The following is a 27,878-nucleotide window of genomic DNA, read 5'->3' as shown; positions in this document are numbered from 1 at the left end:
GTTTTTTGAACAAAACTTTTTCTGTCATGTTGTTGTCGTTGCTATAGTAAGAGCAGGGCAAAAGACATATACGTATCTATATTTCTGTCTATATGTATATCAGGCCTGGAAGTGCTTGCGTATCAAAGTGGGGTACCTCAAGCACCTTCAAAATTTGTCTGAAGCAACTGGTGTTTGTCCAATTGTTGTAATACAGGTCTGCTAGCACCGAAAGTACGCCAGCACAGTTCTTCCGTAAATACTTCTTGCTTCATGACGTAAATCTGCCGACCCATCTGACCATAGCAATTTCAGCATTTATTCCGGACAAAATAGATTCACACTGGCCTCTCTTGATATTTTTTAGACCATATTTCTCTTTGATTCTAAAAATGTGTTTTACACATTTATTAACTGTTAACACATTCTCAGTTTTGCTCCCTGATGTTTTTAGCAGTGTTGTTATCTCATGTTGGATTTTTTTAAAGACTTTGCTTATGAACCAAAGCTTCAAATTCACATCCTGTTCACTTATGCCTGATATCCTTTTAAAAAAAAAATTCCTTTCACTCCTGTCTATTGTTTCCTTCTGTTTTTCCAGTCGAGGGCTAGGTTTGGCGTGCTTTTTCCCATCAAGGCTGCTACTGTTTGTAGAACTTAAAAGAACAAACACTTCTGAGCTCTGAAAAAGACCTGATACCGAAGTGTGTCTTTCTGTAACACTATAGCTTCTTTTTTTTTTAAGGATATTTTCTAGTGGAACCCTAAAACGCACTTTTCAAGTAGAAGCACAAGAAGTAACTTCTTGTAAACAAGCAAGAGCCCCAGGCTCCCAGGCCGGGCAGTAGTCCCAGCCCTAGCAGCAAATGGATGGTAGCGAGGAGGGGAGAAGGTTGTAAAACACTGCTGACCTTCCTGCTGCAAGCAACCGAGCATCATTTTTAAAGCACTGTTTTCAAGCGGCACAGCCGTTGCTGTGCAAAGCATGGCGTTGAGCTCTCATGCGATTTTTAGGGGCGATGGGGATATTTGCCCCTTGTCCTGGCTGACTTCACTGCGCCTGCCTACGGCTGCCGCCGCCGCCCTACACGTTTGCCAAATTATAAATTGTTTGTGAACAGTTAGCAATAAGTCTTCTTTAAAAAGAAGAGACTGCTAGACATAAGAGTCATACTAAAAAGCGACGGCACGTGTTTGTAGTGGAGGGAACCAACCCTTTGCTTTCCACAATTTTTTTCTTCACTGAAACTGCCTCATGTATTAATGTCTGTGAAGAAATAAATCTGCTAAGTAAAGAAATTTGTGGGGCCAACAGTTACTCAGCAGATCGCCTTGGGTCTGCTTAACCTTGGCAGCATCTCTCAGGGCTTCATCTCTGCAGAGACAAGCTGCCTGCGCTCGCTCCTGCCCTGCTGGGCCCTGAGCACCCCGAGAACCTGGTTCGCTCTAATCTACCTCCCGCATTTCTTCAAGGAGTGTTGTTTTGGTGCCTTCAGAGGTGGCTGTGCTCAGTGTTTCAATGACTTGCAGAAGATGCTCGTTAAGCTCATTTCTGCATGGTTGTATTCCCTGATGGTGTGTGTTTGGTGCTTAGCTGGGCTGATTTCCACCGCTTGCCAGATGCAGACTCAATTAATTAAGTGCATTTGTTTTCACCCCTGACTGCTAACAGGTGAGGGGTAAAGCAGCACTATAGCAGCTCTTGCGAACCTCCCCCACAAGATTTGATTCTACGTAGGTGGTCATTGTACATAAATTACTCTTATCTACTGAAAACAAATTTAGAAATTGCCCTTTCTTAAACTCAGCATTCAAGTACACAATAGCTGCAGCCAGCTCGGAGGTCATCGTCCGGTCATGGTTTGAACGGGTTTTTTTGAGTAGAAGACTTCCAATTTGCACTTTTCTTTTGCTGCGTGGAAAATGTGAAGGGAAAAAATAACATCATTAGTTTTTCAGAGAAAAGCACCTCGTGAGGAAGTGCTCAACTATATTGTATTCGCTTTCCCACATTATTTGGTATTGTGTATCCCCCTCTGCTGATATATAGAGGATTTGCCTGAAATCAAACTTTGCTCTGAAGATTTTTTTACTTTATCAGAATGATGTTCCTGAGCTGTATTAGTTCTAACTCATGGAGGTCCACTAAGTGTTAACAGTTATGTAGGAGAAGCTTGTACCCATGGAGGGAGACCAGCAGTTTCCACCACTCAACATGGTTCATGTGAATCAAGTGTAAACCAGGCATTAAAGTTTATACCTTTTTCTCCTGAGTTCACACTTTCTGTTGCGCTGTGAGGAGCGTTTTATCCCAGCGTGTGAAAGCCTGGCAAATAGGCAAGGAAATGGTGGTAGAAAGGAAACATGATGATAACTCAGTCGTCTCTGGGAGTGTTTGCACAAAACGCTGTAATGTTCTGCTGCTGCTGTGATTTTTTTTTTTTTTTTTTGGCATACATGTGCCAAGTGAAGTAGAATAATGATAACCACTGGTCTGTGAGAAATCTATCATTAGTGGACGGTATCACGGGTGCTTTGGTACTCAAATATTGTAGCTGAGGCAGTGCTGTCTCATCTTGTAGCTGTCAGCAAATTTATAACCCATTTGAATATTGTTTCCAGGGTATATGCAATGTACAACTCAGTAAAGGGATCCTGCTCGGAGCCAGTCAGCTTCACCACTCACAGCTCAGCACCAGAGTGTCCCTTCCCACCCAAACCCTCACACAGGACCAAAAGCTCCTTGACCTTACAATGGAAGGTAGGTAATGCTCGGATTGGGCAAGAAAGCAGTGAAAAATACAGTTTACCGGCAGTGAGTGTAACTGTTGAAAACATTTGAAAGCTGAGGCAGTCATTATTCAGTAAGGGGCTTGAACTTGCTGTATTCTGACAAATCCTTCCCCATGCACTGACTTGACTGTCAAAATATATGTGTTTCATTACGTCTAGCCTCTTCTCGGTATTCATTAAGAGGTTGCCAAGCTGTGTGCAAACCCCAAGCTTCGGTTTCACTTTAAACTGCAGTCGTTTGTCGAGGGGGGAAGTACTTTTCTCTTATTCCCGAAATCACCTTTTGTTTGTTTGTTTGTAGGCACCCATTGATAATGGTTCAAAAATCACCAGCTACCTTCTGGAGTGGGATGAGGTAGGTAGTAACTACTTGAAATAAATACATAAATAAATGGCACTCAGACTTTACAAGGATTTGCTGAGTAAAGAAAAATAGGTGAATACAGGAGAAAGTAGAAGTAGGAAAATGAAATCCTGACGGCTTTAGGTAAAGAGTTGGAAAGGTGAAAGGGGCAGTGGGGGGAGAACTTCTCATTCAGTGTATTTTATGCAGAGACAAGGTTCTGCTTCTGTACTCCTGAAATCTAACTTTGTATCACTCATTTGGCGTACTTTATTTGTTAATCCTCATTACTTATTATTTAATTACTTGTGATGTATCTTAGAGTTCTGTTGGTGATCTCTTTCTTCTGGATGCTGTCTGAGCACAGAATAAAACACTGTTCCTGCCTCAAAGGAGAAGAGGCATGATCTTGCAGCTCTTTCTACGGAGAATGTATCCAGGGTCAAAACAGTGGTGCCCTTTACATAGTGGCAATTCGACCCTTTCCAGACACAGAAGGAAATAAGTTCTCTGTCCCAAATATCTTGCGTCGTCAGCGAGCAGTGTGCTGTCAGGGAAAGTGCCAAAAGCAAGAGATGTGGAGGATTTGCTGGCGGTGGGTTCTGGTCGTGAGTCCTCCCTCCATCCCCTAATTCCTTTCTGCCTCCTTTCCATTGCGCAAGGCGTATTTCTGCAGAAAGCGTGAGTCAGTATTATCTTGGAAGGAAAAAACTTGTATTGGGTGACAGAAAAGGCTTGGGCAACACATAAAGGAAAAAAAAGTGATGAGTCAGGAAATGGACAGTGTGAAGGGGTGTTTAGTGGTATTGTCTGAGAAACGTGTCTTGACGTTTTTAGCAGTCTAAAAATAATATTCTAAAGGGGATATTCTGCTATGAATAGTCCTCCATAATTGCACTAGTAACGTGTTCCCAGATCATTCTGCTACGTGTTGGATATTTGGAACCGCTCACTGTGCAAACATTTATTGTGTGCAGCGTCACAGCGAGTGGGGTCTACGGGATGAGAAGCCCCCTGAACTGAACTGAAATTAGACAGCAATTTCAGAAGGACTTGCTGCGCCTCTCGGCGTAATGGAAGGGGAAAGGTCGTCAGTGAAGAAGAAAAAATGTGGAGAATGAGGTCTGGGAAAGGAGGTTAAAAAGACGTTTCTCGAAAAGGATGGGCCGGGATGATCCCATTACACCTTCTGCGACACCTTGACTATGTAGCTGTGATCTCTTGCGATGCTTCCAGTAGCTTGGAGCCATGGGAACGTAACAGCACTGAGCAGTGAGGCGGTAGAAACGTGAATGATTCCAGGCTGCCAAGGGAAGGGAAGCAACAGGAGGTCTTGTCAAAAGAAAGACCAACAGGAGACCATTGATACAGTGGAAATACTCTGGATGTTAATTTTGTCCACACGGAGTCTAGTTCTAATTTTGCATATATATGAGGCAATTCTTAAACGCTTTTGTCCTTTAAACCCTTTAATGCTGAGTATATGGCTAGAGTTTGTCTTCAGAAAGAATTGTTATAAAGTCTGTTTTTTACAGGGCAAAAGTAGTTTGGTTTAGGCTAGCTCTGGTGCCAGTGGTGACAAGTGAAGGGATCCTGATTGCCTTATAGTCTATTTTAACTACCTTGTTTTCTCAGTAACAGTCCTGAAACCTGACATCCCAGCGGACAGCTAGCCGGCAAAGATGAATAATGGCCCTGCTCAAATTAATTTGGAACATCTCCAGTGGTTTGACAAGACTTTGACTTTGACTGAAATGTAGTTGCCTGGTTGTGAGGCAGTTAATGCCTAGAGAGCATGGTGTGGTTGCTCTGAAAAATTTTTTCCTCTAATACAAGACAGAAATGCAATTTTGAGTTGCTGAATCAAAATTTGCCATTAAGGCTTATTAAAGCAGTCGGCTGACAGTGCAGGCTGGCTGTGCCTGCATCGGCAGGAGCCTCATCTACCTGCAACAGCGAGCTCAGCAAGCTGTTCCGCTCACTTTTTCATGCGCCATTGCAAGCTGTGCCTCCAATGTAAGGTGTAGTTAGCTACCGGGGTTACGGCACCCAAGAACAAAAGAGAATTCACTTGCAGGGCCCTGTACCCTCGCACTTGGTTGTGTAAACTCCACGTAAGCAAAAGCACTAGCTTTGTTACAATGCCACGCTGTGTCCCAGTGAAATCAAGAAATAAATACATCGGGGAAGAGGAGAGCGCTTGCCAGGCAACAGCAAACGCTCTGCCAGATCTCAGCCAGAGCAACATTCGTGAGCTACAGGGCACAGAATAAAATATAAACAGGGGAAAATCAGCGATCAGAAGGAAATTAAATTGTGGCTGCAAAGCAGAGAGGGCTTTACATGAGTGGAGAGTAAGAAATCTATCCGATAATAAAGTTAGAAAAACAGCCTGAAATGGCAGTCTGCCTTGAGAAGTTGAGCCCCTTCCTAGGGAAGGATAGCGTGCGAGTGAGCCGCGGAAAGCCCTTGCAACACAGAAGCGACATGCAGATCCTGGAACGCTGTCGTGCAAAGGCTGCAGCCTCACACTAGAGAGGCAAAACTGGCATCAGGCACGGGAGACGTGGGGAGTGGTGGAGGTGGTTGGGCCAGCGCGTCCGGCTGTATCCCAGGCTCGCTGGCGTGTTCCCCCGGCTCAAGCTGTGCTACCCGCCAAGGCAGGGGCTCCAGCAGCCCCCACGGTGGGTAACAGGTCTGTCTCTGGGGTGATTCAGGTCTCGGAGCATGCCAGATGCTAGTTTCTCCTGTTTTTACAGGGCAGAGGCATAGTTTATAGCATCTAAAATGCGGCCAGGAGTGTAGGTGGCATCACTTGTATATGCAAAAACTAAGCCGCTGCTGTAAAACGACAGCAGAAGCAGCAAGTTGTACAGTCCTGGGATTAGGTGAGGTTGTAAGTTGTAGCAAGAGAGCAGCACCTCATCTCTTCGTGTCTGTAGCTGGGCGGTCCCGCCAGGCTGAGGTGCTGCAGTGCCAGCCGGGTGCTAGCTGGGGGTCTGCCTGGGACCCTGGGTGCAGCGCTCCTCGGCAGGCCCCGTGCCACCCCACCTACCTACCGCAGGTTCCCCGCTTCCCTGGAGGGTCGCTCAAGGGACTGGGAAAAGGAGTTTGAGGTAGTTTTTTTGGTTTTCATTTTAGTGTATCTTGCCGAGAATAGACGGAGTACTGTTCCCCTTCTCTGGTTTAGCTGTCTTTTCTCATATAGACTTTAAAAACTTTCTCTCGCGTCATTAGATGAGCTTTAGATGAAACACAAATGAGTTGCTTTTGTTTCTTCATTGGGATTAGGTGTGTTACGTTCTGACCTGCTTTGATGAAGAAGAGGTTATACTGCTTAATATGTCACTGTGCCAGTCCTACCCAGCTGCCGCTTCTTCAGTTTAGTTCTGAGTTTTGGGGTTTTTCCTGACCTGCAGACTCTGGAAAAAAGTCAATAAACAAAGCTGTTCCTGCTATTCCACCTTCTTACCTCCCGGCTTGGATTAAACGGTTTGTAACGTGACTGGTGTTACATGTTAGCTGGAAAACACAAATACTCTCTCAGTATTGACATAGGTCTTCGAATTATAGTTGCAATGCCTTGCTAATAAACTGTTTTAGCTTAAAATGCCTGCAGGACTATGCAGGACGATTTTCATCCTTTAACAGACAGAGTAAAAGATGACTTCAGCGAATTGTCCCTCAGTTACGTTGGATGTATGCTAGCAGAGTTTGGGCTGACTTCCAAGGAGTTAGGATCAGCCCCTCTTCTCAGATATTTTGAAATTCAGCAGGATCTGAACATGCCTGCACCTTGGGTGCTGCGATCGGCAATAGCAGTCTGGCAATAAAATCAGTCAAAATCAGTAATTCAGGAAAACTCCACCTTCTGGCTCTTTTCCTGTGAACTTTACAAACCTGAACCCTGTGAACTTACAAACCTGAACTAGTCAATTGTTGCCTTTGTGCCAGGATTGATTATTCAGGGTAAGCAGAAGTCTAATCGAATAAAATAGCGTTAAAAATACACCAGACAGAAGACATCACTGTAAGGGAGGTGATGCTTTCTCCTGACGCCAGTGTTCATCAAAGTCAGTAAACTGTAACTGCATTGAAAAATGCTGCTGGCACTGCTGTAAGAATCAGGCTTTTGTTACTAATTAGATGTGAAATGATCATTCTGTGATTAAGTGGTAGTAAATAAATGTTTCTCTTGTGTGTACGGGTAGCGAGAGTATCCTCTTCATTCTCTATGGGAAAGTGGAGGCCTGTTCCTGAGCCAGCGACAAGGACACCCCTCTCGGGCAGCGTGTGTCACTGCTGTGGGTCTAACTCAAAAGCAGCTTTAATTCCTATCCAATAAGCATCTCATTTTAATTTGCTCAAGAGAGAGACAGATACAACACCACACTATTTAATGATGTGGTGATGGATAGCTAATAATTGATATATAGATAAATGGAGAGGACTCTCTTCTGCTGCGTCTCGAGGCTAGCAGAGGTGTGCTCATTCGTACCAGCTGATAATCTGGGCCATGCATCTCAGCGATGGTCCACCAGAACTGGCGTACGCGGAGCTCCACGCTCGTGCTTGGGCTTGTGTTTGTTCACCTACCTGCCCTCCAGGTCTGTTCTGTGGCTGTGTTGCTCCTGTGCGACACGCAAGAGGAGAGCCTTAGGTAAAATTGGGTTTTGTCTATATTTTAGGGATGTTTCGTAGGTCCTATGCTGTCTTCTAAATGTCTGTGTGTAGAGAAAATTCAGCTACTTGTATGAAGGCTTGCACAATAAATGCTTTGCAGAGAAATAAGGGTGTGTTATAGTAATTGTTGACACTTTGCTCCACAGCTTTGTGTCAGACTGAAAATCAGTCTGTTGCTTTTTATTGCCAGTGGGAACCAAACACAGCAGTTAACGCTGGCACGGCCTGCACCAGGTTGCCATCTTGCCTCCTGGTTGCAGATCTGACGCCAGCAGCTTTTATTCAGGCTTTGGGAGTGTGGTCTTGTGAAGGACTGTGCTCGATTTCTGTATCCACTGTACCTGCGGTGGCCCATTCCTCCTTTCGTGTTTATTTACTAAGTCAGCTGCAGGGAAGGCGGTCAACAAAACCCATTTAAAATCTCAAAACCCTTGTCTCCATAAACGCAGTCTTCGAGAGGAACTTAAGCACTCTGTTTTAAGTGAGCGCGTATCTTCAAATGTAGCTGAAATAGCAGGCAAAACTCTTAAAAATTGTGTTACAGTGCTGTGTTGTAGTATTGTGCAAATTCTAATGGATTTGTGGAGCCGAATTGTTCTCGTTTCCTTGGGCAGGCCCTGATCATCATCACAGCATGGGTTGTCCTCGTGAAGAATAGGGAACGCAGGCTGGAGAAACCCAGGCTAGCGAGGAAGTCAGACAGTGTCTGCTCTCCCTCTGAAATTCGTGGATTAGAAATATTTGCGGAAATGATACAGTATATTTTAAGCAACTTACGAAACATTATTTAAAGGATTAAAACTTGGATGCCGAGTGTACAAAGAATAGGAGAAGGATTCTGGGAAAGCTGTAAGACTCTTGGGTGGCAGCCAGTACCAGCCTGCCAGTTGTTCCTGTCTATAATTATGCCAGCACTAGTGCTTTCATAAATCTTGGGAGGGAAGGAGCGGAGAGACTATTTCCAGGCTATTAATGCCAGGATAATTAGAAATATTGGCCAGTCTCTCCAATTAGTGCCAATAGAATCCAAAATACCAGCCAGTCTGAGTAATTTGAATACCAGTCGGTCTGTGAGCGAGCCTGGGGAATGTACCATACCAGGTCTAGAAGAAAAATACACAATATCAGAACTGGTACTGTTACAAAGGTGAAGACAATGTTAAACGTTTGGCAATCTTTGCAAAGTTGTAACCCATCAGTGTGACAGATTGGAGTTTCCTTGGCCCCTTGCTCTCGGTTCAGGCATTGTGCTACAGGTGAGGTGCTCCATCGCTGCCCTTTTTCACCAGCCATGGCTGTTCATCTTTTATCGACCACATGCTTAGCATTTGGTCACTTTGTTCTCTTGGGGAAAAAAATAGGGAAATGATAAAAAAAAAATACATTCTTAAGCAGGAAACAAAAGGAGATTAAATGTTTTCAAATGCTTTACAAATATTGAAGTCAGGATGGTTTTAAAGAATTAGAGGAAAATTAATTTAATGCATCTGAACCTATAAAAGATAGGGGTTTTTGGGGGGTAAAAAAGTCTGATGAACAGATATTTTACTAAAACATAGGATTACGACTTACATTTTGTATAGTCTGGACTTTAAATACGTTATTGCTGAGCTGGGAAGTATGGTGACCTATTATTTTTGTCCAAAAGGAGTTTTATGTAACTCTAGGGATTTTAGATCTGAAAAAGTTTTCTCATTTCCAAAAGACTTTTGCTTTAGGATTCATGATTCTCTTCCAATTTCATCGCTTAGTTTACTTCAGCCACACAGTAATGTTGCAGCTGGAGCAGGTGGGTTGAAGAAGATTGTGTATAAAACCAAGTTCTAGAACAAGTGTAGGATCACGCTGTATAAATAAAAGTGAGTTATGGCTGTGCGCCAGTGTGCTAAACGTCCCTTCAGTGCCTCCAGATTGTGCTGTGCTGGAGGACTGAGTGATTGTTTCTGGCTTGATAAATACATTTTGGAGACTTACTGCAAATATTTTATGGAATTCTTCTCTCTGTGTGTTGTGATCCGAGTGAAAAGAAGTGGAAATTGATAGGGTCTGGAGAATGGGCCAGTGAAAAAATATATGTCCCACTCGGGCATTTTTGAGGTCTTTAACGATGAAGCAATGTGTCAAGCATGGAGGGAGAGCGGCGTGTGGCAGGACAGACAGAGCTCCAGGAGGCAGCAGCAGGTGAGGCTGTTGGCTGCAGTGAGGGACACCTGTACATCTCATTTTCCTGATTGTCTGCTTACGTATAGATACATTGAGTCTTCTGTCAAGCCAGTGTCTAGCAAGTGAAATAAGTAGTCTTGGCTATGGGCAGATGTTAATTTGGTTGGCATAAAATAAAAATCAGAAACTGTAGACAGGTGCCAAGAGTAGTAAGTGGCATAGCAGAGCCCTTATGTCAGAAGGGGTTGCAGAGGTGGGCCTAACTATCTCCTGTACCAGCCTGAGCCCATGGGTGTGCTTTGCGAGGTTTCTCTTCTGGTGTACCTTTGGGTACTTTGTAATTGTCCATTAATTTTGCATTCAAGTATTGAAATTAAAACTGCCTTGAACTCCTTCAGCTCAGGTAGATATTTAGGTAGAGTTGAGCAATCCGTGCCCTTCCTCCTGAAAGACTTCAAACTGACTGGTTTTTCCTGCACGTGGCATAGGATGAGGCCAGTCACTCTCCGTTGGCTTGGGGTCTCTGTCCTGCAAAAAGCTTGGCTTTGTTTTTACCGTAGGGCATACCGAGTCGGGTCGGATTGAGAAGGGGTTTGTTTTGTTTTAAATGTGGCAGGGAGGGAGGGAACTTCTGAATGTCCCTGTCCTCGGCCGTGCTGGTTTGTACTTGGTGTACCTGAGGAAGGGCTTGGGAGCGAGAGGTGCCTCGGTACCCTCTCTTGCTGCTGCCTCATCTTGGCTTTGTCAGGGCTCATCGTTGCTCCCGGTCACGTTGATGCGAAGCTCCCATAAACCATACCTCTGGGATCCAAGTTTCTTAACAAAATTTCGTGCTTTCCAACAAATCCTTTTTGCTCATCATATGCCGCGTGCTCTGAGCAGTGGGGTGGGTACAGAACCTGGCACATTAAACAGTCCTCCGTGATGAATAGATCTGTTTTGTCCCTGAGGGCATGGGGCTGAGCAAAGGGTTGAACCCAGGCTTGTCCGTCTCGGGCGGCAGCTGCTGGGGTTGACCGTGGGCTGGACCGCGGGGAGCGAGAGCCCTCTTGTGGGATAGAGCGTTCCTGAAGGACCAGGGAGGGCTTCCGTGGGATTTGAGGTGCACAGGGGTAGCGCTTGCAAGACATGTTGGTTGCAACTTCTCCTGTCCTCCTGTGACCGGGTCGATTCAGAGACCAATTTCACCCTTAACTTGCATGATTTTTGGTTAATGAGTAGGATAAATTGCGCTTCAAGGAGGATGAGAGAAGCTGTAGATACATCTCATGAAGATAAAAATCTGAAAAGAGGAGGAATCTGACAGCAGACTGACTGTTGACCTGCATCATTTTAGGTGGCGTAGCAATGTTGTCAGTGGCTTATACACAGCTTTCTTTGCACGGTGCTCGTATGAAAGCATCTAATTCTAATATCATTTAACAGGTCCTTTTAAAATAAGAACCCCGTGGTTTTGTTTCATAGCGCTCTGATTACAGATTTCTCTCTTTCTAGGGAAAGAGGAACAGTGGTTTCAGAGAATGTTACTTTGGAAGCCAGAAGCATTGCAAGTTGACTAAGCTTTGTCCGGCATTGGGTTACACCTTCCGATTAGCAGCTCAGAACGACATCGGTACGAGGTAAGTTACCCGAGGTACACGCTTTCTTGAGAAAAAGTGGTAGTTGAAAAGTTTATGAAGAGGAATATCTGGGGGGGGATCTTTGTTCAGCTGGTTTTTCTCTTTATGGTTTTGAGTTAAATATCTGACATTTGCTCAATTATTAATGCTTCAGAGTAAGTCGCACCTTCCCTGGCGGTATCATTCTTCTCCCAGGGAATTGCCATGTACCTGCAGCGTGATGAGGTTAGCCTAAGAAGATAGGCTCCTTTTGAGGTGTTAAATGGTGTTTTGTGGTCTCTTCCTAATACAAAAAGAATACATCTGTTATGTAAAATTCCCACTAGGGACCTCACTGAACCAAGAAAAACAAGCAAGAGGAAGTCGAGTTACAGATTTTGAAAGGAATCTTGATATATTTATTTTTCTGGTTTCAAGCAAAGCCCTTCTGTCCTTTTTTTTTCAGCAGTACAGTCCCTTCCTTCTTCCGCAGGACTGGCGGGGCTGGTTGATGGGGTGGGAAAGAAGGGTGAGAGAGCCAGGACCGGGAGAGGACAGGCTCACCCAAGGGCCCTGCAAGATGGGTTTCAGGTTCTGCTTTTCTTTGCATGTGAACAGATGCGCTCAAATGAAGATGATGAGAGATCAGACTTACTGCAACCCTCCGGCAGCTGCTAGGGAGCGCGGGGCTAAAATGTCACCCGAGGACCAAAGCATGCCCACAGAGACATCGTGCTGCAGGGGCTCTGCGCTCCCGTACTCACGGGAGGAAAGTAGGGCAGGAAAAGTTTAGCTGTGAAGAAGCTAAACATTCAGTGCTCTTGTGTACTCCTTTATTGTCCCTCTTAGCTAAACAGGATTTCATCATTATTACAAGGACAGAAAAAGAAACCCTAGTGGTGTATAACAATGTATTTTGCTGAGGGAGATTCCTGTATCGTTCTCTCTTCCAAAATACAAACCTCTTAGTAATATGTAGCTTTAAAAGTTTCTTTATTCACGTTCCTGTGCTTTCCCTCTGAGATGCACTGGGGCTGTTCTTGTGCGCGCGCAGTCCCTTTTGCCAACTTCTTGCAAGATTACTTCCCTCCCTGTTGAAATAATACTCGATCTGGAGAGAGAGAGGCTTGAGCTGGAGCTGCTGAGTGTAACTGGGAGGGGATTGCCAGTTTTGTGCAAAGTTTCCAGTTTTGGCATCTCTCTTCTTTGCCAGGTTCCAGATTCTTAAAATATCTTAGGGCATGCTTCAACTCTTCCCTCCCCCCTGCTTTTTTTGTTCTCTCTCTCTCTTTTTTTCCCTCAGGCTATTGAGGAGGGAGTGAACTAAGAACTATATTTATGGTCAGCTGCTCTGTGTTAATCTATGAGATAAGCACCAACAGCATATGGCTTTTTATAGACAGCACTCAAAATTATGACATGATAATGTCATCTAACACTTTGTGTCATAAGATGGTTTTGGTTGGTTGTAATGCTTGTGGACTTGCCATCTAAGACAATTTTTTGTCTCGTTTGGGTATTAGTCATAGGTGGATTTTTTTTAAACTATAAAAATATTTCAACAAATACGTTATATTTGAGAAAGGAGGCTCAGAAGAAGGAGATGTGGCTTTTTGTGTGTATTAAATTCACATGGTGACTTTAAGAAACAAAATACATGTGTACTTCGGAAAAAGAGATTTGAAAATGGCAAGAAGATTACGTTCGGTTAGGAGTTCTGATGTCCTTCTGAAAATTCACCCCAATGTGTCTGTTTCAAACTTTGTTCCCAAATTTCCATTGTACGCAATATATTCTGCCTGGAATTGTAGGAGAACTCTTCCTACACTTGCTTGACACAGCTGCCTAGTACGTTTTAAGGTGTTGTGTGCTGGGATCTAGACAAGACGTGCATCTCCGCCGCCGCAGATGATCTCTCTGGTTGCAACCTGAACTGTGCGAAAGAGCGACACTATGCTCAGCTTAAAATGCAAGGAAGTTTGGGCGGGGAGAGTCAGAAAGGAGTAGAGCCAGCCTGGAGGGTTGGAAGGTATCTGTGCCTGCACCAGACAGCTCCTACGTGATGCTGAGCACGAATAGTCATGACTGGATAAACTTTCCCTGCTTTCTTTGGAGAGGGATGTGTGAAACAGTGGGACTAGTTTTGCTGGAGCGCTCCGCTTTCAGGGGTGTAGCTTAAATCGAAGTTGTATTCTGAGTTTATAAAAGGTGGAAACTGCATCTCAAGGTCAACATGTAAAGGTTGAAAACTTGGGGCTTTATCTTCTGTTTTAGTTCCCCTTTATTGAAGGAGATTTTCATCTGCTTCACAGTTAATAGGGAGTTAACATTTTTAGGCAATCAAATATTTTTTTTCCAATATTATTGTGATAAGAGCTGTAAAAATGACTGTGAGGACACACAATTTTGCATTTTTTTCTATTCTTAGTTCTGGCATTTCCTAACTGGTTGCTCATTTTTTCCACCTGGGCAATTTTAACGTGGTCTAGATTTTTTGGAAATATGAAATACTTCTCTACCAAACCAGTGAGGCTTGGGTTTGTTTGGTGGTTGTTGTGTGGGTTGTTTTTGTTTGTTTGGTTTTAATATTCCTCTCCTGTGTCCCTGTGCAGCGGTTACAGCCAGGAGGTGGTATGCTACACTGCAGGTAATATTCCTCAGACCCCTTCTGCACCAAGGCTTGTTCGAGCTGGTGTTACATGGATTGCATTGCAGTGGAACAAAGTAGAAGGATGTACACCAGAGGAAGTGATTTCATACACCCTGGAAATTCAGGAAGAGGATAACGTAAGTACCGTGTGACTAAAGTTTACTGCGTGACTTAGACTGAGTTTTCATTTATTAATTCAAGATCACTGAGAAGATCGTGGATTGCTGGTTTGGAAGGTCTTTTAGGAGTACTGGGTACTTGGCAGGACGGAGCTGTGTGATTTATTCTGCTCTACAGCAGAATTATGAATCCTTAGCTAAGTCTGTGCTGTCCCCCAGGCTTCCTTTGCAAAGCTTCGCAGGCGTCTGTAAGGTATAGGGCAGCTTGTCCTTAAGCAGCTCAGTCTGCTGTGTGCTTCTCACCGCTGTGTGGTGTGCTTGCCTTCTGTCATCTGTCGCTTCTGTTTCTGTAACATGCGTTAAGCTGTCACAATTGGTTTTGTGCTTATTTTACAGCAAAATTTATATTATTCAGGTCAGTTGCACCATCCTTCTAGAAGGAAAATTGTGGCCTTGCAGCTTAAAAGTGGTAATGGTAATAAAAGAAGGCACTCGACTGTAAAGCCTTTTTGCTATAATGTGTTCTCGCTACAAACTGTAATACAGAGAGCACTTCCTCAGAGTCCTCAGTTATGGAAATTTGTTTGGTGGCTTTTTTTTTCCCCTAGGATAGCGTGTTTCACCCGAAGTACACTGGAGAGGAGCAAGCCTGTACTGTGAAGAATCTCAGAAGAAGCACGCAGTATAAATTCAGGGTAAAATCTTGTTCCTCTTGTCGTTGCGTAGTATTTTCTGTGTTGGATTTTTTCCAGGCTCTGTAGGGACGCTTTAGTGCTACCTGCAAAACCCAGCTATCCAATACAACTTTATTTTAGAGAGATGGGTTTTAGAGACCTAAGAGATTAAACCAAAGTTGTATTTCTACTTTTACCACAGAAAATGCTCATTGCTCAGCCTTTTTGCAACAGGCGTGGTTTTTGGTACTGTCTACTGTCAGGTTTGATTTTGTAAAAGCGTGGCTCAGGGCGTGAGGTGGTTGCAGTTGGCTGCAGTGCTCCCCGAAAACCTGATCCCTGGTCACAAAACCAATCTCATTTCTACACAATGGAGAAAATGCTGTAAGGAGCCCCGCAAGCACAGCTTCCTCCCCCAGCTCAGGGGCCTGCCTTCCCCCGACATGCAGAAATGGAAGCTTTTCCATCTCATACGTACATGTGGCTGGTTTTTTTAGCAAGTGTTGGTATCTCCTACTCTGTGGGTGCTCCTAAACACAGTCCCCCCCTAAGAGAGATGCTCTGAAATCTTTTTGCAAACACAAAATTCAGTCCTCTGCCTCGCTGCTACTGAAGCCATCAAGCACAGCACAGGTGCCGGCTGCTGCTGTCGAGGGGAAGATGGGGTGGTTTTTACCAGGCTGCGGCGCGGCTGTCCGTCCCGGCGGCCGGTCTGTCCGTCCCGGCGGCCCAGCGAAGCCGGGAGCCGAGCACAGCTCCACAAGATGGCGTCCGGCCTCGCGGCCCTCCGGAGCTGGCGAGGAGCTGGCTGTAGAGCCGACGTCCGCCCCGCTCCCGCGCTGCCGAACAGAAACGTCTCTGGAAGCGGCCTTGTGCCGCTTGTCAACAGCGCAGGGGGAAGGAGGGTGGCTTAGGTTTGTGCTGATTCAAAATCACGTGGCTTCTGTAGGTCTTAGTATATGTATATGTTAGTGTATGTCGCCCTGTAGGAGCAACAAGAAAAAGCTTTACCCAAAAATCCATAAAACCCACTTTGCATATATTCCTTTGTGGGACAGAAGACCTTGTGAAGTTGCATGAACTACCCAAAGAATCGCGAAGTTGTTGTGGCGTCACTCGGAGATGATGCCTTTTAGTTCAGCATTGTAAAAGCTGCTGTGGCTGTCTGAGGGGAAAGGACGGCTCGTGCTTCTCTGCAGCCCTGCTTTCAAACGAAACATGAATTTTACAAAACTGGGTTGATACCAGAGCAGACTTGTAGCCTCATGTCACTGGCTACAAGCACAACTCTGGCTTGACCCAGCACTGAGACGTTCCCTCATTGCATGTGGACCAGCATTAATTAGCTACAGAACTTGGAGAAGGATCCCCGAAAGTCTAAAGCAAAACAAAACCAAACACAGACACCCCAAAATCACAGCAGTGTTTTAAAACTCACAATGGGGGCTCTCTGGCAAGTTCTGGCCTTGTCTTTGAACCTCAGCAAAACATGGCTCTTTGAGGAACCCCCTTAATAATAAGGAATTAAGGGGATAATGAATTCATGCAAGACAATGTGTGCTTACAGAGAAGACATCCTACTAACATTTTTGCTGAAATAAAGGTTGGTTAATTAAAGTGACAACGGTAATGTAACACACCGTAGTAACAGCATTTGTTTGGTACCGAGCGAGGGCTCAGAAGGGCAAATGATACCAAAAACGACACAACAAGATGCAGAAACTTCATTCTCTGAAGTGTTTGACCTGTCGGCATAGAAGGGAATGGCTGTTTCTCGTGAGGTTCCACAAAAAGCAGCGCTGTGGGTGCTATTTCAGAATTTTATCAGTGACGTGGAAACAAAGTTTTATTTTTATCCCTACTAAGAGAATGGGGGGCTCTAGGTTGGGGAAGATGTGGCTCTGAAAAAGTGTTGAAGATCCTGCTTGAGCAATCAGTTTAATATGGATTTTCAGTTCCTGCTGGGCTTGTGAAATCTTTAGCTGTGTACAGAGGGGAAGTGCAAAACATTGCATTACATTTGTAGCTCACACTGATTCCCTGGAGGTGTTACTGGGATGTTTGGCTGGCTCATGTATCTGGTGTTCATGGCAAGATGTCTTAAATTGGAGAAGAGTCAGAAAAGAACCAAGAGTTGATACACAACGGTTGATAGTGGCTTTAGTGACTTGTTTAAAGCGACCGTATGGGCTAGAGAACCTCAATTACGTTATTTTGGTCTTGAAAATTGCAAATTGTTTTCCTCAGATGCCTGTGTTAGGAGAGGGGACAGAAGTGACTGCTCCTGAGAATAACAGAGCATCCTAAGCGGAAAAGTTCCTGCTAGCTTATATTTACAATTAGCAATTATAATATATAATTTATTACTTGCTTCCTTGGCAGCAGATCCCTGTCCCAGGGACTAGCATGAGCTAATACAGCTCTCAGCAGCCACAAAAATTGGCCCATTTGGGGGTTTCTTGTACAGTCCTGATCTGCTCTGTCTCCTGGCCAGGTCCTCATGTTTTCTCTTAGCTTAGCAACCTTCTCCCTGAAGTCAGGAGAAGGGGTTCTTGAGTAGAGACGGAGGATTTGCCTGAGCAAGTTTTCTTTGTGCGCATCCTGCTTGTTCCAGTGGCTGGAGACGACGCGTTTCTTTATTTGCGTGTCACGCTGCTTAAGCTTTTAACTGTCTGATTATTGATATGCTGAATTAATTTGTTTTAAATAGCAGTTTGAAATACCTCCAAGACAAAAATAGCGGTTATGGTTGTCGTTTTCATCTTTTATGAGTAAATAACTGCAAGTTGCCACGTGACTTTTGTTTTTTTTAACGGAAAATCAGCAGTGCTCTTATCTTAAATATGTCATGATCTATTGCTAGTGGAGGGAGGGGGAAAATGAATGTGGTTTCTAAAGAAACAACGTGACAATGTAATATTTGTTGTTGGAATCCCACACGCTTTGGGATGTGACATACTTTCCAGTTTAACGATATTTGTGCAATTACTAGAAGAAGCCTCGTGCAGAACTGTCAGAAAAGCAGTTGCAGTGACCAATGGTAAATGTGTTGTGGTTCTGTTTCAGCTGTTTGCTTCTAATGTGGAAGGAAGGAGTTCTCCCAGCGAAGTGTTGGTCTGTACAACAAGCCCAGACAGGCCAGGACCCCCAACCAGACCCGTTATTAAGGGGCCAATAACATCTCATGGCTTTAGTGTGAAGTGGGGTAAGCCAGTTCAGTTTGTCATAGTAGAGCTTTTTTGGGTCATAACAAATTCAAATGAATTGTCTAAATACATATTAGAACTTAGATATTTTCATGCTGCTTCTCAGTCCAAAGTTGAACATGTTTAGAGAGCTTGACACCTTAAATTTTTAATATTTTAATAGCTGTGTAGAGAGACTGATATTTTCAGAATCAAAAATGTTGCTTGTTTTTATTGAATGACTTGCACTTGCCCTCAAGCGCATCCTCAGGCTTTTCACCTTCCACTTCATGTGCCGCTGCAGCATCATGCCAGCTGCTGGCGTTGTCGGGGCAAGCCTCCATGCTGCATCTCTTTCAATGCATTCTCCACACATTTTGTTTGTAGAATCGTTATCCTGCCGCCTTATTCCGACTCACGCTGAAAACTAAGGTCTGCTACCCTCTTCTGCTGTAAATGCCCGGTGTAGCCAGTGTGGGGGAGCTTGTGGAGGAGCAGGAGCAGCATCAGTAGCAAGTTCTGTAATCCTTTTGTTACACTTCACTCCTAATCTTGATTTACTAACAACTTGCCCTATTTTTTCAGATCCTCCACAGGATAATGGTGGTTCAGAAATCCTGAAGTATCTATTAGAGATTTCTCAAGGAAGTCCGGAAGGTAAAGTGGAAACAAGTTTTCTCCATTTCAATCCATTATGGCTACTAAAAAGAAGTACTGACCCTTTGGGCTATTACTGTTATTATCATTAATATATTAATGCTGCAGATTTGATTGAAATGGAATTACATACTTGCAGCCTTAAAATTTGCAGGGTTCCTGGGAGAGTTTCGGTTGGGTTTGGGGGAGTTTTTGTTGTGTTTTTCTTTTTTTCTTTTTTTTTTTTTTTCCTCAAAGTATGGCATTTCTCTCTAAGACTGGTGGAATTTTAGGTTATAGGGCTGAACCTACTGGGGTTTTTTTGTATTTTTAATATATTTAAAATATTTATATTTGTAGGTGTATATATATATATGTGTCTATATATATGTATGTCCTTAATGTAATAAAATTCATAGTAACATTAACACTAATGACCTTCTTGAAATACATCATTTGTGGAGGACCACATTAAGGATTTTCTTTCCTCCTAGACACTAGTAAACTTGTTGCATTATACGTCTCTAAACTTGGATATGTCTCATTTTTTAGCAAATCAATGGGAAGTGGCATATAGTGGATCGGCTACAGAATATACCTGTACTCACTTGAAACCAGGCACTTTGTATAAACTCCGGGCATGCTGTATCAGCACTGGCGGACACAGTCAGGTAAGTATTACTTAACAATAAGGACTATTGGGTTTATGTTTTTCAGAGATTTATGTGCTATTTTTGGTAAAAGATTTCTGCTTTGAAAAGGAGGAGACTCTCTTTCCTGCAGCACAGTAAAAGCTACACTGATTGGAGTTAACCTTAACTTGCAGGTTGCTGAAGTTCAGAAGATTTTTTTTGTGTACCTGATGGGTTTTTTCCAGGCAAATTGCAGTTTAGTGAGATTCGGTTTCCTCAAAACCAAGCCGTAGGTGTTTGTACTTACGCTAGACAAGACCATTTTGTTTATCTCATCTGGCACTTGCTTGAGAGAGACCACAGACTCTCATGTGCGTGAGCCTGCACTGACCAAAGCTGGTGAGCGAAGATGCAGTAGGGGTAGTTTGTTGTAACAACTAATTACCTTTCATGCGGCTGAATTCTTCTTTAGATTCTTGGGTTCAATTTTCCAGCCACCGGTTTCTCTCATTCCCTTCTTTGTTGTAAAATCATTTCGGTACCTACGCTTTTATTCCTCCTGCTTTGATTTTTTTTTTTTTTAATGATTGAGCTCTTTAGGCCTTGATATTATTTTAAAAACAAGGAAAATTAAAATAAAGAACCCCAGAACATTAGCCAACAAAGCTTCCTGCAGTTTTGAGTATGCTAATGAAAAGACTCTATTAATTGCATTTGTAAGTAATATGCTTGATAGCATCTCCTGTGCTTTATTGTTTGTATAAATTTCTATTAAGTGGAGGTTGTAGAAAATAATTTCTTGTGCCGCTTTCTAATCATGCCTCGCTTTGTAGGCAGTAATTGTACCAGAGAGCTAACTTCAGCTCTTGTTCTCTTCCAGTGTTCTGAAAGTTTACCTGTCCGTACGCTAAGTGTTGCACCAGGTCACTGCCGGCCACCACGAGTTCTGGGGAAGCCGAAGCACAAAGAAGTACAGCTACAATGGGGTAAGGCAGGGGAGCATCTCGCTGTTGAATAGCTTTGATCTTGACGGTTAGTTGCTGAACTTGCCGTAGCTTTTAGTTCTGTTGCTAGACCTTGTGAAAAGCTGCAGTCTGTCCTGCGCACGGGGGAGTACAAAGCAAAGGCCGGTGAAGTCTGTGCGAGTCAGAAGTGCGACTTCTCATTGACTACCGTGGCTCTGTATCGGGTTTCTGAACTTCCCTGTCCTTCAGGCCTGATGCTGTGCTCCCATTTTTGGGACCTTTTCTAGTCTGGGACCCGTCTCTGTGCCAGGACTATAAAGTATCAGCTATATGAGAATATCTATCCTTTTATTGTAAAAACGCCATGTGATTCAAGTTCTTTTTTATTCCTTTGCAATATTGACTTAGCAGAAGCGTTTTGCTACTTCTAATATGGGATTCTCTCAGAAATTCGAGTTAGATCATAGTGAGGATTTGGGGCAGCATTTAAACACTGATCCACAGTATAACACACACAGTGCATTGGACACCAGTAATTTTGCAAAGGACTTGGATCATGGACATGACACTAGACTGTTTAAAAAAATGCACTTTTTCAGAATACAAGGTACGTGCCGCTAAACAACAGATATTTTTCCTTTGCTATGATAATCTTGCAGTATCCAAGATCCTTTGTGGCATCATTCGTTACGCTGAATTCTAGAGCAGTGCCATTTCTAACTGACAAGTAGATCTCAACACCAGTATAAAAATTCACCTGTGCATCCAAGATGCCATGTTGCGTCCTGGAAGACTGTACCCCTTATGGTGGAGCACTGCTTTTCAGAACCCGGCAGGCTGATTCTGGTGTGTTGGCTGGTAACATGCAAATTATTATCAAATATGTTGTTTTCATGGGGAAAAAGGTGCCCACAGCAAAACAGATACAGGCACGGGAAACAAATTTGGTTTCCCAAAAAGCTGTAATTCCAAGTGAAGAGCAGGGTTTAGATCATTGTACAGAGATTTAGAATCTCGTAAATGTTAGCAGTGTGACTAATAAAGTTCGAGGACGGCAGTTGTTCATACTTTTATCGGGTGTTAATGAGGCTTTGCCAGAAATCCTCTGTATAAGTAGCAGTTTTGGAGCGTACCTGACCCACCTCAGCCCGTGCCCAAGTAGCCAGCAGCCGAGGCTGGGTCAGACAGCCACCACGTGCCTCCGGGTTTTCCTTTGTCCCAGAAAGGGTGTATTCAGCACTAGTCCCATTCTTCCTGCAGCTTTCTATACATTTTCTATACATTTTCTCATGCCTCACTGACCAGTTTGTTTCTGCACACAGCACCGCCTTTGATGTTGGGGGAAAAGCAGCAGAGTAGCTTTCTTTTTCATCCTCAGGAGAGGATGGTAGCTACTGTGTTCGGCTTCAAAAGTAGCTGGGCACCTCGTGGCATCAAACAGAGCTTCCCAGGGGACAGATCATTGCTTTGGGGGAGCTGCTGCTCTTGCATGTGGCAGTGTGACCGGGTGAACGTTTAGGGCTAAGGGTAGTTTTATTCATTTGCTTTAAAAATGTCAATCACATGCATGGATGAGAGATTGCAGGTAAGGCATCTACGAAGGGGAAAATCATTCCTGATTGTGCGTGTGTATATGTGTGTGCATATATACGTATATTTCTGTGGTATGTGAAGTAAAAAATTAATCCTCTCCTGGCATATGCCCTCATGTTATTAATGAATTATGTAAATTCTTTCTAGATGTCCCTCCGTCAGAAAGCGGCTGTCCCGTCTCGGAGTACAGTGTAGAAATGACAGAACCCGAAGAAGTTGTTTCTGAAGTGTATCATGGGCCTGACTTGGAGTGCACCGTCGGCAACCTCCTTCCTGGAGCAACGTACCGGTTCAGAGTGAGAGCTTTGAACGATGGTGGGGTACGTGCAGCGGGCTGGAGCGGGCGTTGGGCTTTCCCTGCTGGAGGGGGTGCTGTGCCTGGGGCGGGCGATTCTGGAAGGCGATTTTCTTAGTGCTGGGGATCAGAAAGGTGATGGGGAGATGGGCAAAAGAAAATAAAATGAGAAATGCTTGAAGGAACTTCTGAGGAAGAGCTGCAGTTCGGAACCTTTTAAAAGGAGATTTCAGGTGCTGTATGATTCAACTGGACAAAATTAGCTGGACCAAAATGTGCAAAATCCCTGCTAAAAGTGATATCTGCTTACAAGGAAGGATCTGTTTATTCCCCTTCCACTGCATTCCTTCTGTTTGGTTCAAACCTTACTTTGTAAAAAAAAAAAATCCCTGAAATTTCACTCCGGGATTGATATATTTTGAAGAAAGCTTACTTTATTAACCTTTTTTTTGTTTTGTTTTAATTTGGAAAACATACATGCTTTATAGATTTGATTTTTTTTTTTGTTATATGCTTTCCTTGGAAGATGCTCCTTGCCAAACACATTTTAAATTCTATCTGATGTCCGCGGAGATCTTCTGAAAGATCTTGTTGATTCAGAGAGGTTTGGGTTGCTTCTGCTTGCCTTTGTGAGAGCATCTTTCCAGCGGCCTTCCGTAAAGGCCGTCCCAGCAGCAGTATGTGCATAGGGATACGCTTGTTCCCGGGAAATCTTGCTGACAAACGTAACACAAAGGTTTAAAAGTATTCACTTTCTGGGAGAAGTTCTGTTAAAACCTAACCTAGGTATTAGAAAGATGTGCAAGACTGTTAAACTATTTTGTCTTTAAAATATCTACTCTCTTATTTTTGTGAAAAATGAATGAAATACACACGGAGAGATGGATTTGCTTGCTGAGTGACAATAATTGCCTACCTGGAAGCTTTGGATATATCATACCTTGACTTTCCCCTTCCTTTCCCCTTCCTTTCCCCAGCAAAACAGTGTTTAAAGTTGCAAAGCATTTCTAGCCTCGCCCTTCGTTAAATGCAGGGGCTGGTTTTGGTTTGGTTGGGGCTTTATCAGATGCAAAATGGGGCGTTGTGTTCTTTACCAGATGCAAACACCTTTCTTCCATCAGGTAAAGGAAACAAGATAAGTCAACAAATTATATTTTTCTGAAGTGTGCACTTGCTTAATTCAAACAAAGCGATCAGTGTTAGCCTTTCTCGACGGCACCGATACTGACACATGTCTGTTGAGGGGTTTTCTGGGGTTCATAATTTCAGTGTTTTTCAGCCTTTTTAGTGGCTCATTTTTGTCATACTTCCTAGTATTGCATTCCAAAATAAGTAAATATCAGTGGTTTTCCTCTAATTGCTTCCAGCGAAGTTCCTTTGTTCTGGAGAATGATTTCTAATTAGCTTGGGGATGTACTGAGCAAACTTCATTATCCCGCTCAAGTGGCCTCAGAAAGGCTATTTGCAGCATTATATCTCTCCTGTCCTCACACCGCTAGCTGAAGCCAGTTTTCCAGACTCTTCAAATTTGTCTTTTCTTTTGTTAGAACACATTTAAATTATTCTCCTGCCAAGGGCTAGGAAGTTGTCTGAGCAGTTGGCTTTGCTGCCTGTGGAGCTAAGCCATGCGTGGCGTGTGAGCAGCGTGCCCCTGCACGTTGAACGCCGCTGTCAGACACCCAGGCTGGGCTCCCTCACACGCTATCCTTTTATAAATAACATGTGGCGGACATTTTATTTGAAAGGAGTTGGATTTGGACTCCAGTATGTGTTTACTGTTGCCGTGCTCTTCCTTATACCCACAAGAAGCCAGTTATGCCAGGCTACGGCACAGACATGCGAGCACGCTACTTTAAGGTAAGGTAGAGGCGCACAAACTGTCCCTCGGTTACTCTTGCTGAGTGCACACTCTCACTCTTGGGTAAATTGGAGGTGGCTTACGCTTTCACGGGCACTCACCACCGCACAGGAGGGTGTACATGCTGCCTGCTCGTACCTGAGCTTACCTCACATCCTGACTTTGCAGTCACTTACGTGGTCTCATACTGAACTCTGATACTTGGTGCCGAGTGCCGGAAGCCCGGTCTGTCTTTGAGAAAGTTTCTGTGTGCTGTTCTTGAAAAGCCTTTGAGGAAGGTGAGATGGGTGTAATGTCTATATATTAACGTACAGACACCTTGTTCCCCTCTAGTACGGGCCGTATTCGGAGGCTACAGAAGTCACGACGGCAGCAGGACCGCCCGGCCAGTGCAGAGCACCTTCCCTCTCCTTCCTGTCTGACACACGTGTACTTATCAGCTGGGAGGTAAGTCAAGCGCCCTGATTGTTTCATTTCCATCTCGCTTATCCAAGCTAATATGGTCACTGCAAAACTTGAAAGCTTGCTTGAGAGCTATTGACTGGTTTGGAACTCTTTTTTTCTGTGCGAAAAAAAAAACGTATGCAGAAACTTTTCTGATGTAGAAATCATCATCTCTACTTTTCTCTTTAAAGAATTGCATAAAGTTGATCATGAGTCATCTGGACCAGGATTCAGACACAAGACCTCCTACGCTGGCGTCAGATGATAGAGCGCTGGTCGAGCAGAAGTGCTCTCTGCAGGCTTTTAGCATGTCAGAGTGGCCTGGGGTGGAATTGTGAAGGCAAATATTTGATTTTGGCTGAAGCTGGAGTCTCTGATATGAAATTAACTCTGCGCAAATGCTTACGATGTAGTTTTTTTCCCACCTCAAAAATTGTTTCTCTTCCCCAAATATTTACTTTTATTTTAGTTTGTGTGCATTCCTTCTCCATTCTCCAGGATCCTAGGCATTGGACTCTTAAAATAAATCTTAGCTGAAATGTTGAAGGGTGGATTGGTGCAATTTTTTAAAAAAAAAAAAAAAAAAAGGTTACGTAATGAAGGCAGAAAGGAAAGGATGTCGGCGCAAATAAAGGTGTGATACGGAGCGACGGGGCTGTAATTCTGCCACGGGCTTTCTTTGAAAACCTAGCAGCTGTTCCGGCCCCGCATCTGTCGGGTCCCTCCACAAAAGGATGCCCCTGTTGAGAAAGAATTTATTAATGTTCACGAGATGCTCAAATAAACCGATTGTGCCAACAACGTATCTGGGTACAAACATAATCTGAGCTTAATTTTATAATGAAAAGGGTGTGTTTGGTACAGTTGAGGGGTATTTGTTAATATTTCTTGCAGCATTTTGTGACGCTAAGCTAGAAGTCACGCTGGAGCTTTTAAATGTTACCTTTTAAATGAGTGTATGGAAAGGCATTTGCTCTCCCTAACCATGAGCAAATGCAGCAGTGTTTTCAGTAGGTTCTGTATTTATATGTCGGATATATTTGTTTATTCGAGCTAAAAATGAATCTGTGGAAGGAGTAGTGTGGTTTGCAGTGGTTATGTTTTCTTCAAGAGTCTATCGGGTTTTGGCTGATTTGAATAGGAAGGAGAAACAGCAAAGGGCCGGGGAGTTTTTCTGTCCAGCGAGAGCGCGCGCCGTGGCGCCTGCTATGTCTCTCTTAAACGTCGTTTTAAAACGCTGGCTTAGCAGTTCCGAATGCTCCTACTGAACTCGCTGGGTGCTCAGAGGCAGAGCTGGAGGAGCCCGTGTGCCCATTCAGGGTGGTCGCTGTGGCGTTCAGCGATGCTCCGGGTCCTTTTGCTGGCAATTAGGCCTTGCATGCCGTAACCACAAAGTCCTTGCCGTATCGTAGACCACACTTCTGCGCGTAGAGCCGCGATTCCCCGAGCGGCTCCACCCCACGCAGCACAGCTCTAGGTAGTTCTGGTAAAAATATTGTGTTTTGGGAACCATAATGCTGTTACGCCTGCGCTAGCTCATCTCCAGAAAATTCAGGTATTTACTCCTGTTCCCCTAGGCTTCAGGATGGTAAAGGGATTGCTGTGCGTACATATGGATCCCGTAGGAGTCTTTTCATGGACGTTAACGTACCCAGGTCCCCGCTCCCGTGTCCCACACTGGGACCGTTAGCTTGATGGGTGACTTTCACTGAAAACCTCGGGCGAGCTCCTCATTTGCTGAGGTTATTCTTTTCTCAGTAACATGAGTAACTACTCCAGGCTTGAAGGCTAGCTCTTCCAGAGCTGTGTTTTGAGCACTCGACTAGACTACACTAGATTGATGGTTTTTTGTGCTCTCCACGGTTGTGCTTCTGCCAAGCCAGCGGAGAGGCAATTTATTACCGAGCATCCTGATGAAAAGCCAAGTAGCTGCGCACGCTTCTCATTTCTCTGAATTTCTACCAGGTAATTTCTGTGCAGAATTAGCCTCTTTCAATAACCTATTAGGGAACACTAATTCAGCGCATTTCCATTTGCAGCAGTAATGGTTTATTAATTTAAAAATAAAGGTTTGGGGTTTTTTTTCCCCCCCCGCCATGTACTTTATTCCTTACTCAGTGAAACACAGGGATCTGAAGTGCTCATTTCTGAATTGAACCACATAAATATTTGTGTTGCAGAGTCCTGAATGTTCTGGTGCTGACATCTCTGAATACAGATTAGAGTGGGGAGAAGATGAGGAATCTCTACAACTGGCGTATAATGGCACAGATACCTGTTTTGAAATAAGTGAATTGTCAGCGGCCGCGCGTTACTGCTGCAGACTACAGGTATGGAAGTCGGGAGTCTTTGCATGCATGGCAATCTACGATGGAAACACAGTTTCCTTCTGCTGTGTTTGTATTTTTATCATTAGCCACTCTGAAGCTATGCGCTCTCTGTGTCGGAAGGAGCGTACGTTGCTTTTGGATAACGCAGACTGTTGCTACGTAACTGAACGGTTTAGATTACGGACAATTCAAAGTGGTAAACAAGGGAGTCGGTATAACTTTTAGCCCTTGGAAAGTTCTCGCCTGTATCATGTGGTTTATTTTCAGTGAATTATGCTTTTAACAGCCACCTTTTCCTCCGATATTAAAACAAAACTATAATGTTTGAGACAATTTCCCCCCCAAAATAATTTTTTTTTTCTTGGTGATGAGATGTAAACATCATCTACCTCCCAAGTGGATGTTGAAGATGCCCTTAGCTTAAATTATAAACTCCAACATGGGTTTCATTTATCAAATAAAGCAAACCAGCTGAGTAGATTCCTATCTATATAGGAGATGGTAGCTGCCAGAAAGCGATGCCTCCTCTTTACCATTTTGTCTCTTAGATTTGTAAGATGAGATCTCACACAGAGTCTCTGTATGATTTATTTTCTTTGATCTCTTTCTCTCCTATTAATTTCAGTAAAAAGTAACAGTTAAAATGTATTGCTTTTATATATATCTATGTGAAAACAGAAATACAACACTTTTTCTCCTTTGTGTCCACTGAAAAGTAAATGGCAAGTAAAGTAAGTGGGAGTGAAGTAAAAGTATTTTTGCCCAAGATATTCTTCCACAAGATTTATTTGTATGTGAAGGCAGAATACCAGCAGTAAACCCAACCAGAAGTTCGTGTACCCACCCAGCTGGCAACGTGTGGACCACCCAGGGTCGTTCCTTTGATCGAGGACAACATGCCTCTGTCGAGTGTTTCCTTCTTAATTTTTTTTTTTAAA

The 27,878-nt window shown here is 43.8% G+C and overlaps 1 protein-coding gene across 1 annotated transcript in view; it reads left to right on the top strand.

The window, feature by feature from the left end:
• Positions 1-27,878, top strand: part of FNDC3B (fibronectin type III domain containing 3B) — a 211,777-nt gene that overhangs the window by 142,604 nt on the left and 41,295 nt on the right. The window contains exons 10-21 of the mRNA XM_075098472.1: positions 2,602-2,740; positions 3,074-3,127; positions 11,456-11,580; positions 14,172-14,346; positions 14,937-15,023; positions 18,069-18,207; positions 18,773-18,844; positions 19,376-19,494; positions 20,336-20,441; positions 22,161-22,333; positions 24,500-24,613; positions 26,791-26,940. Coding sequence (XP_074954573.1) covers positions 2,602-2,740; positions 3,074-3,127; positions 11,456-11,580; positions 14,172-14,346; positions 14,937-15,023; positions 18,069-18,207; positions 18,773-18,844; positions 19,376-19,494; positions 20,336-20,441; positions 22,161-22,333; positions 24,500-24,613; positions 26,791-26,940 — 1,453 coding nt within the window. The remainder of the gene's footprint in view (positions 1-2,601; positions 2,741-3,073; positions 3,128-11,455; positions 11,581-14,171; positions 14,347-14,936; positions 15,024-18,068; positions 18,208-18,772; positions 18,845-19,375; positions 19,495-20,335; positions 20,442-22,160; positions 22,334-24,499; positions 24,614-26,790; positions 26,941-27,878) is intronic.

This window comes from Phalacrocorax aristotelis, chromosome 7, assembly GCF_949628215.1.
Source record: "Phalacrocorax aristotelis chromosome 7, bGulAri2.1, whole genome shotgun sequence".
In the NCBI taxonomy this organism is placed as follows: Eukaryota; Metazoa; Chordata; class Aves; order Suliformes; family Phalacrocoracidae; genus Phalacrocorax; species Phalacrocorax aristotelis.
This window is presented reverse-complemented; position numbering and strand designations above follow the sequence as displayed.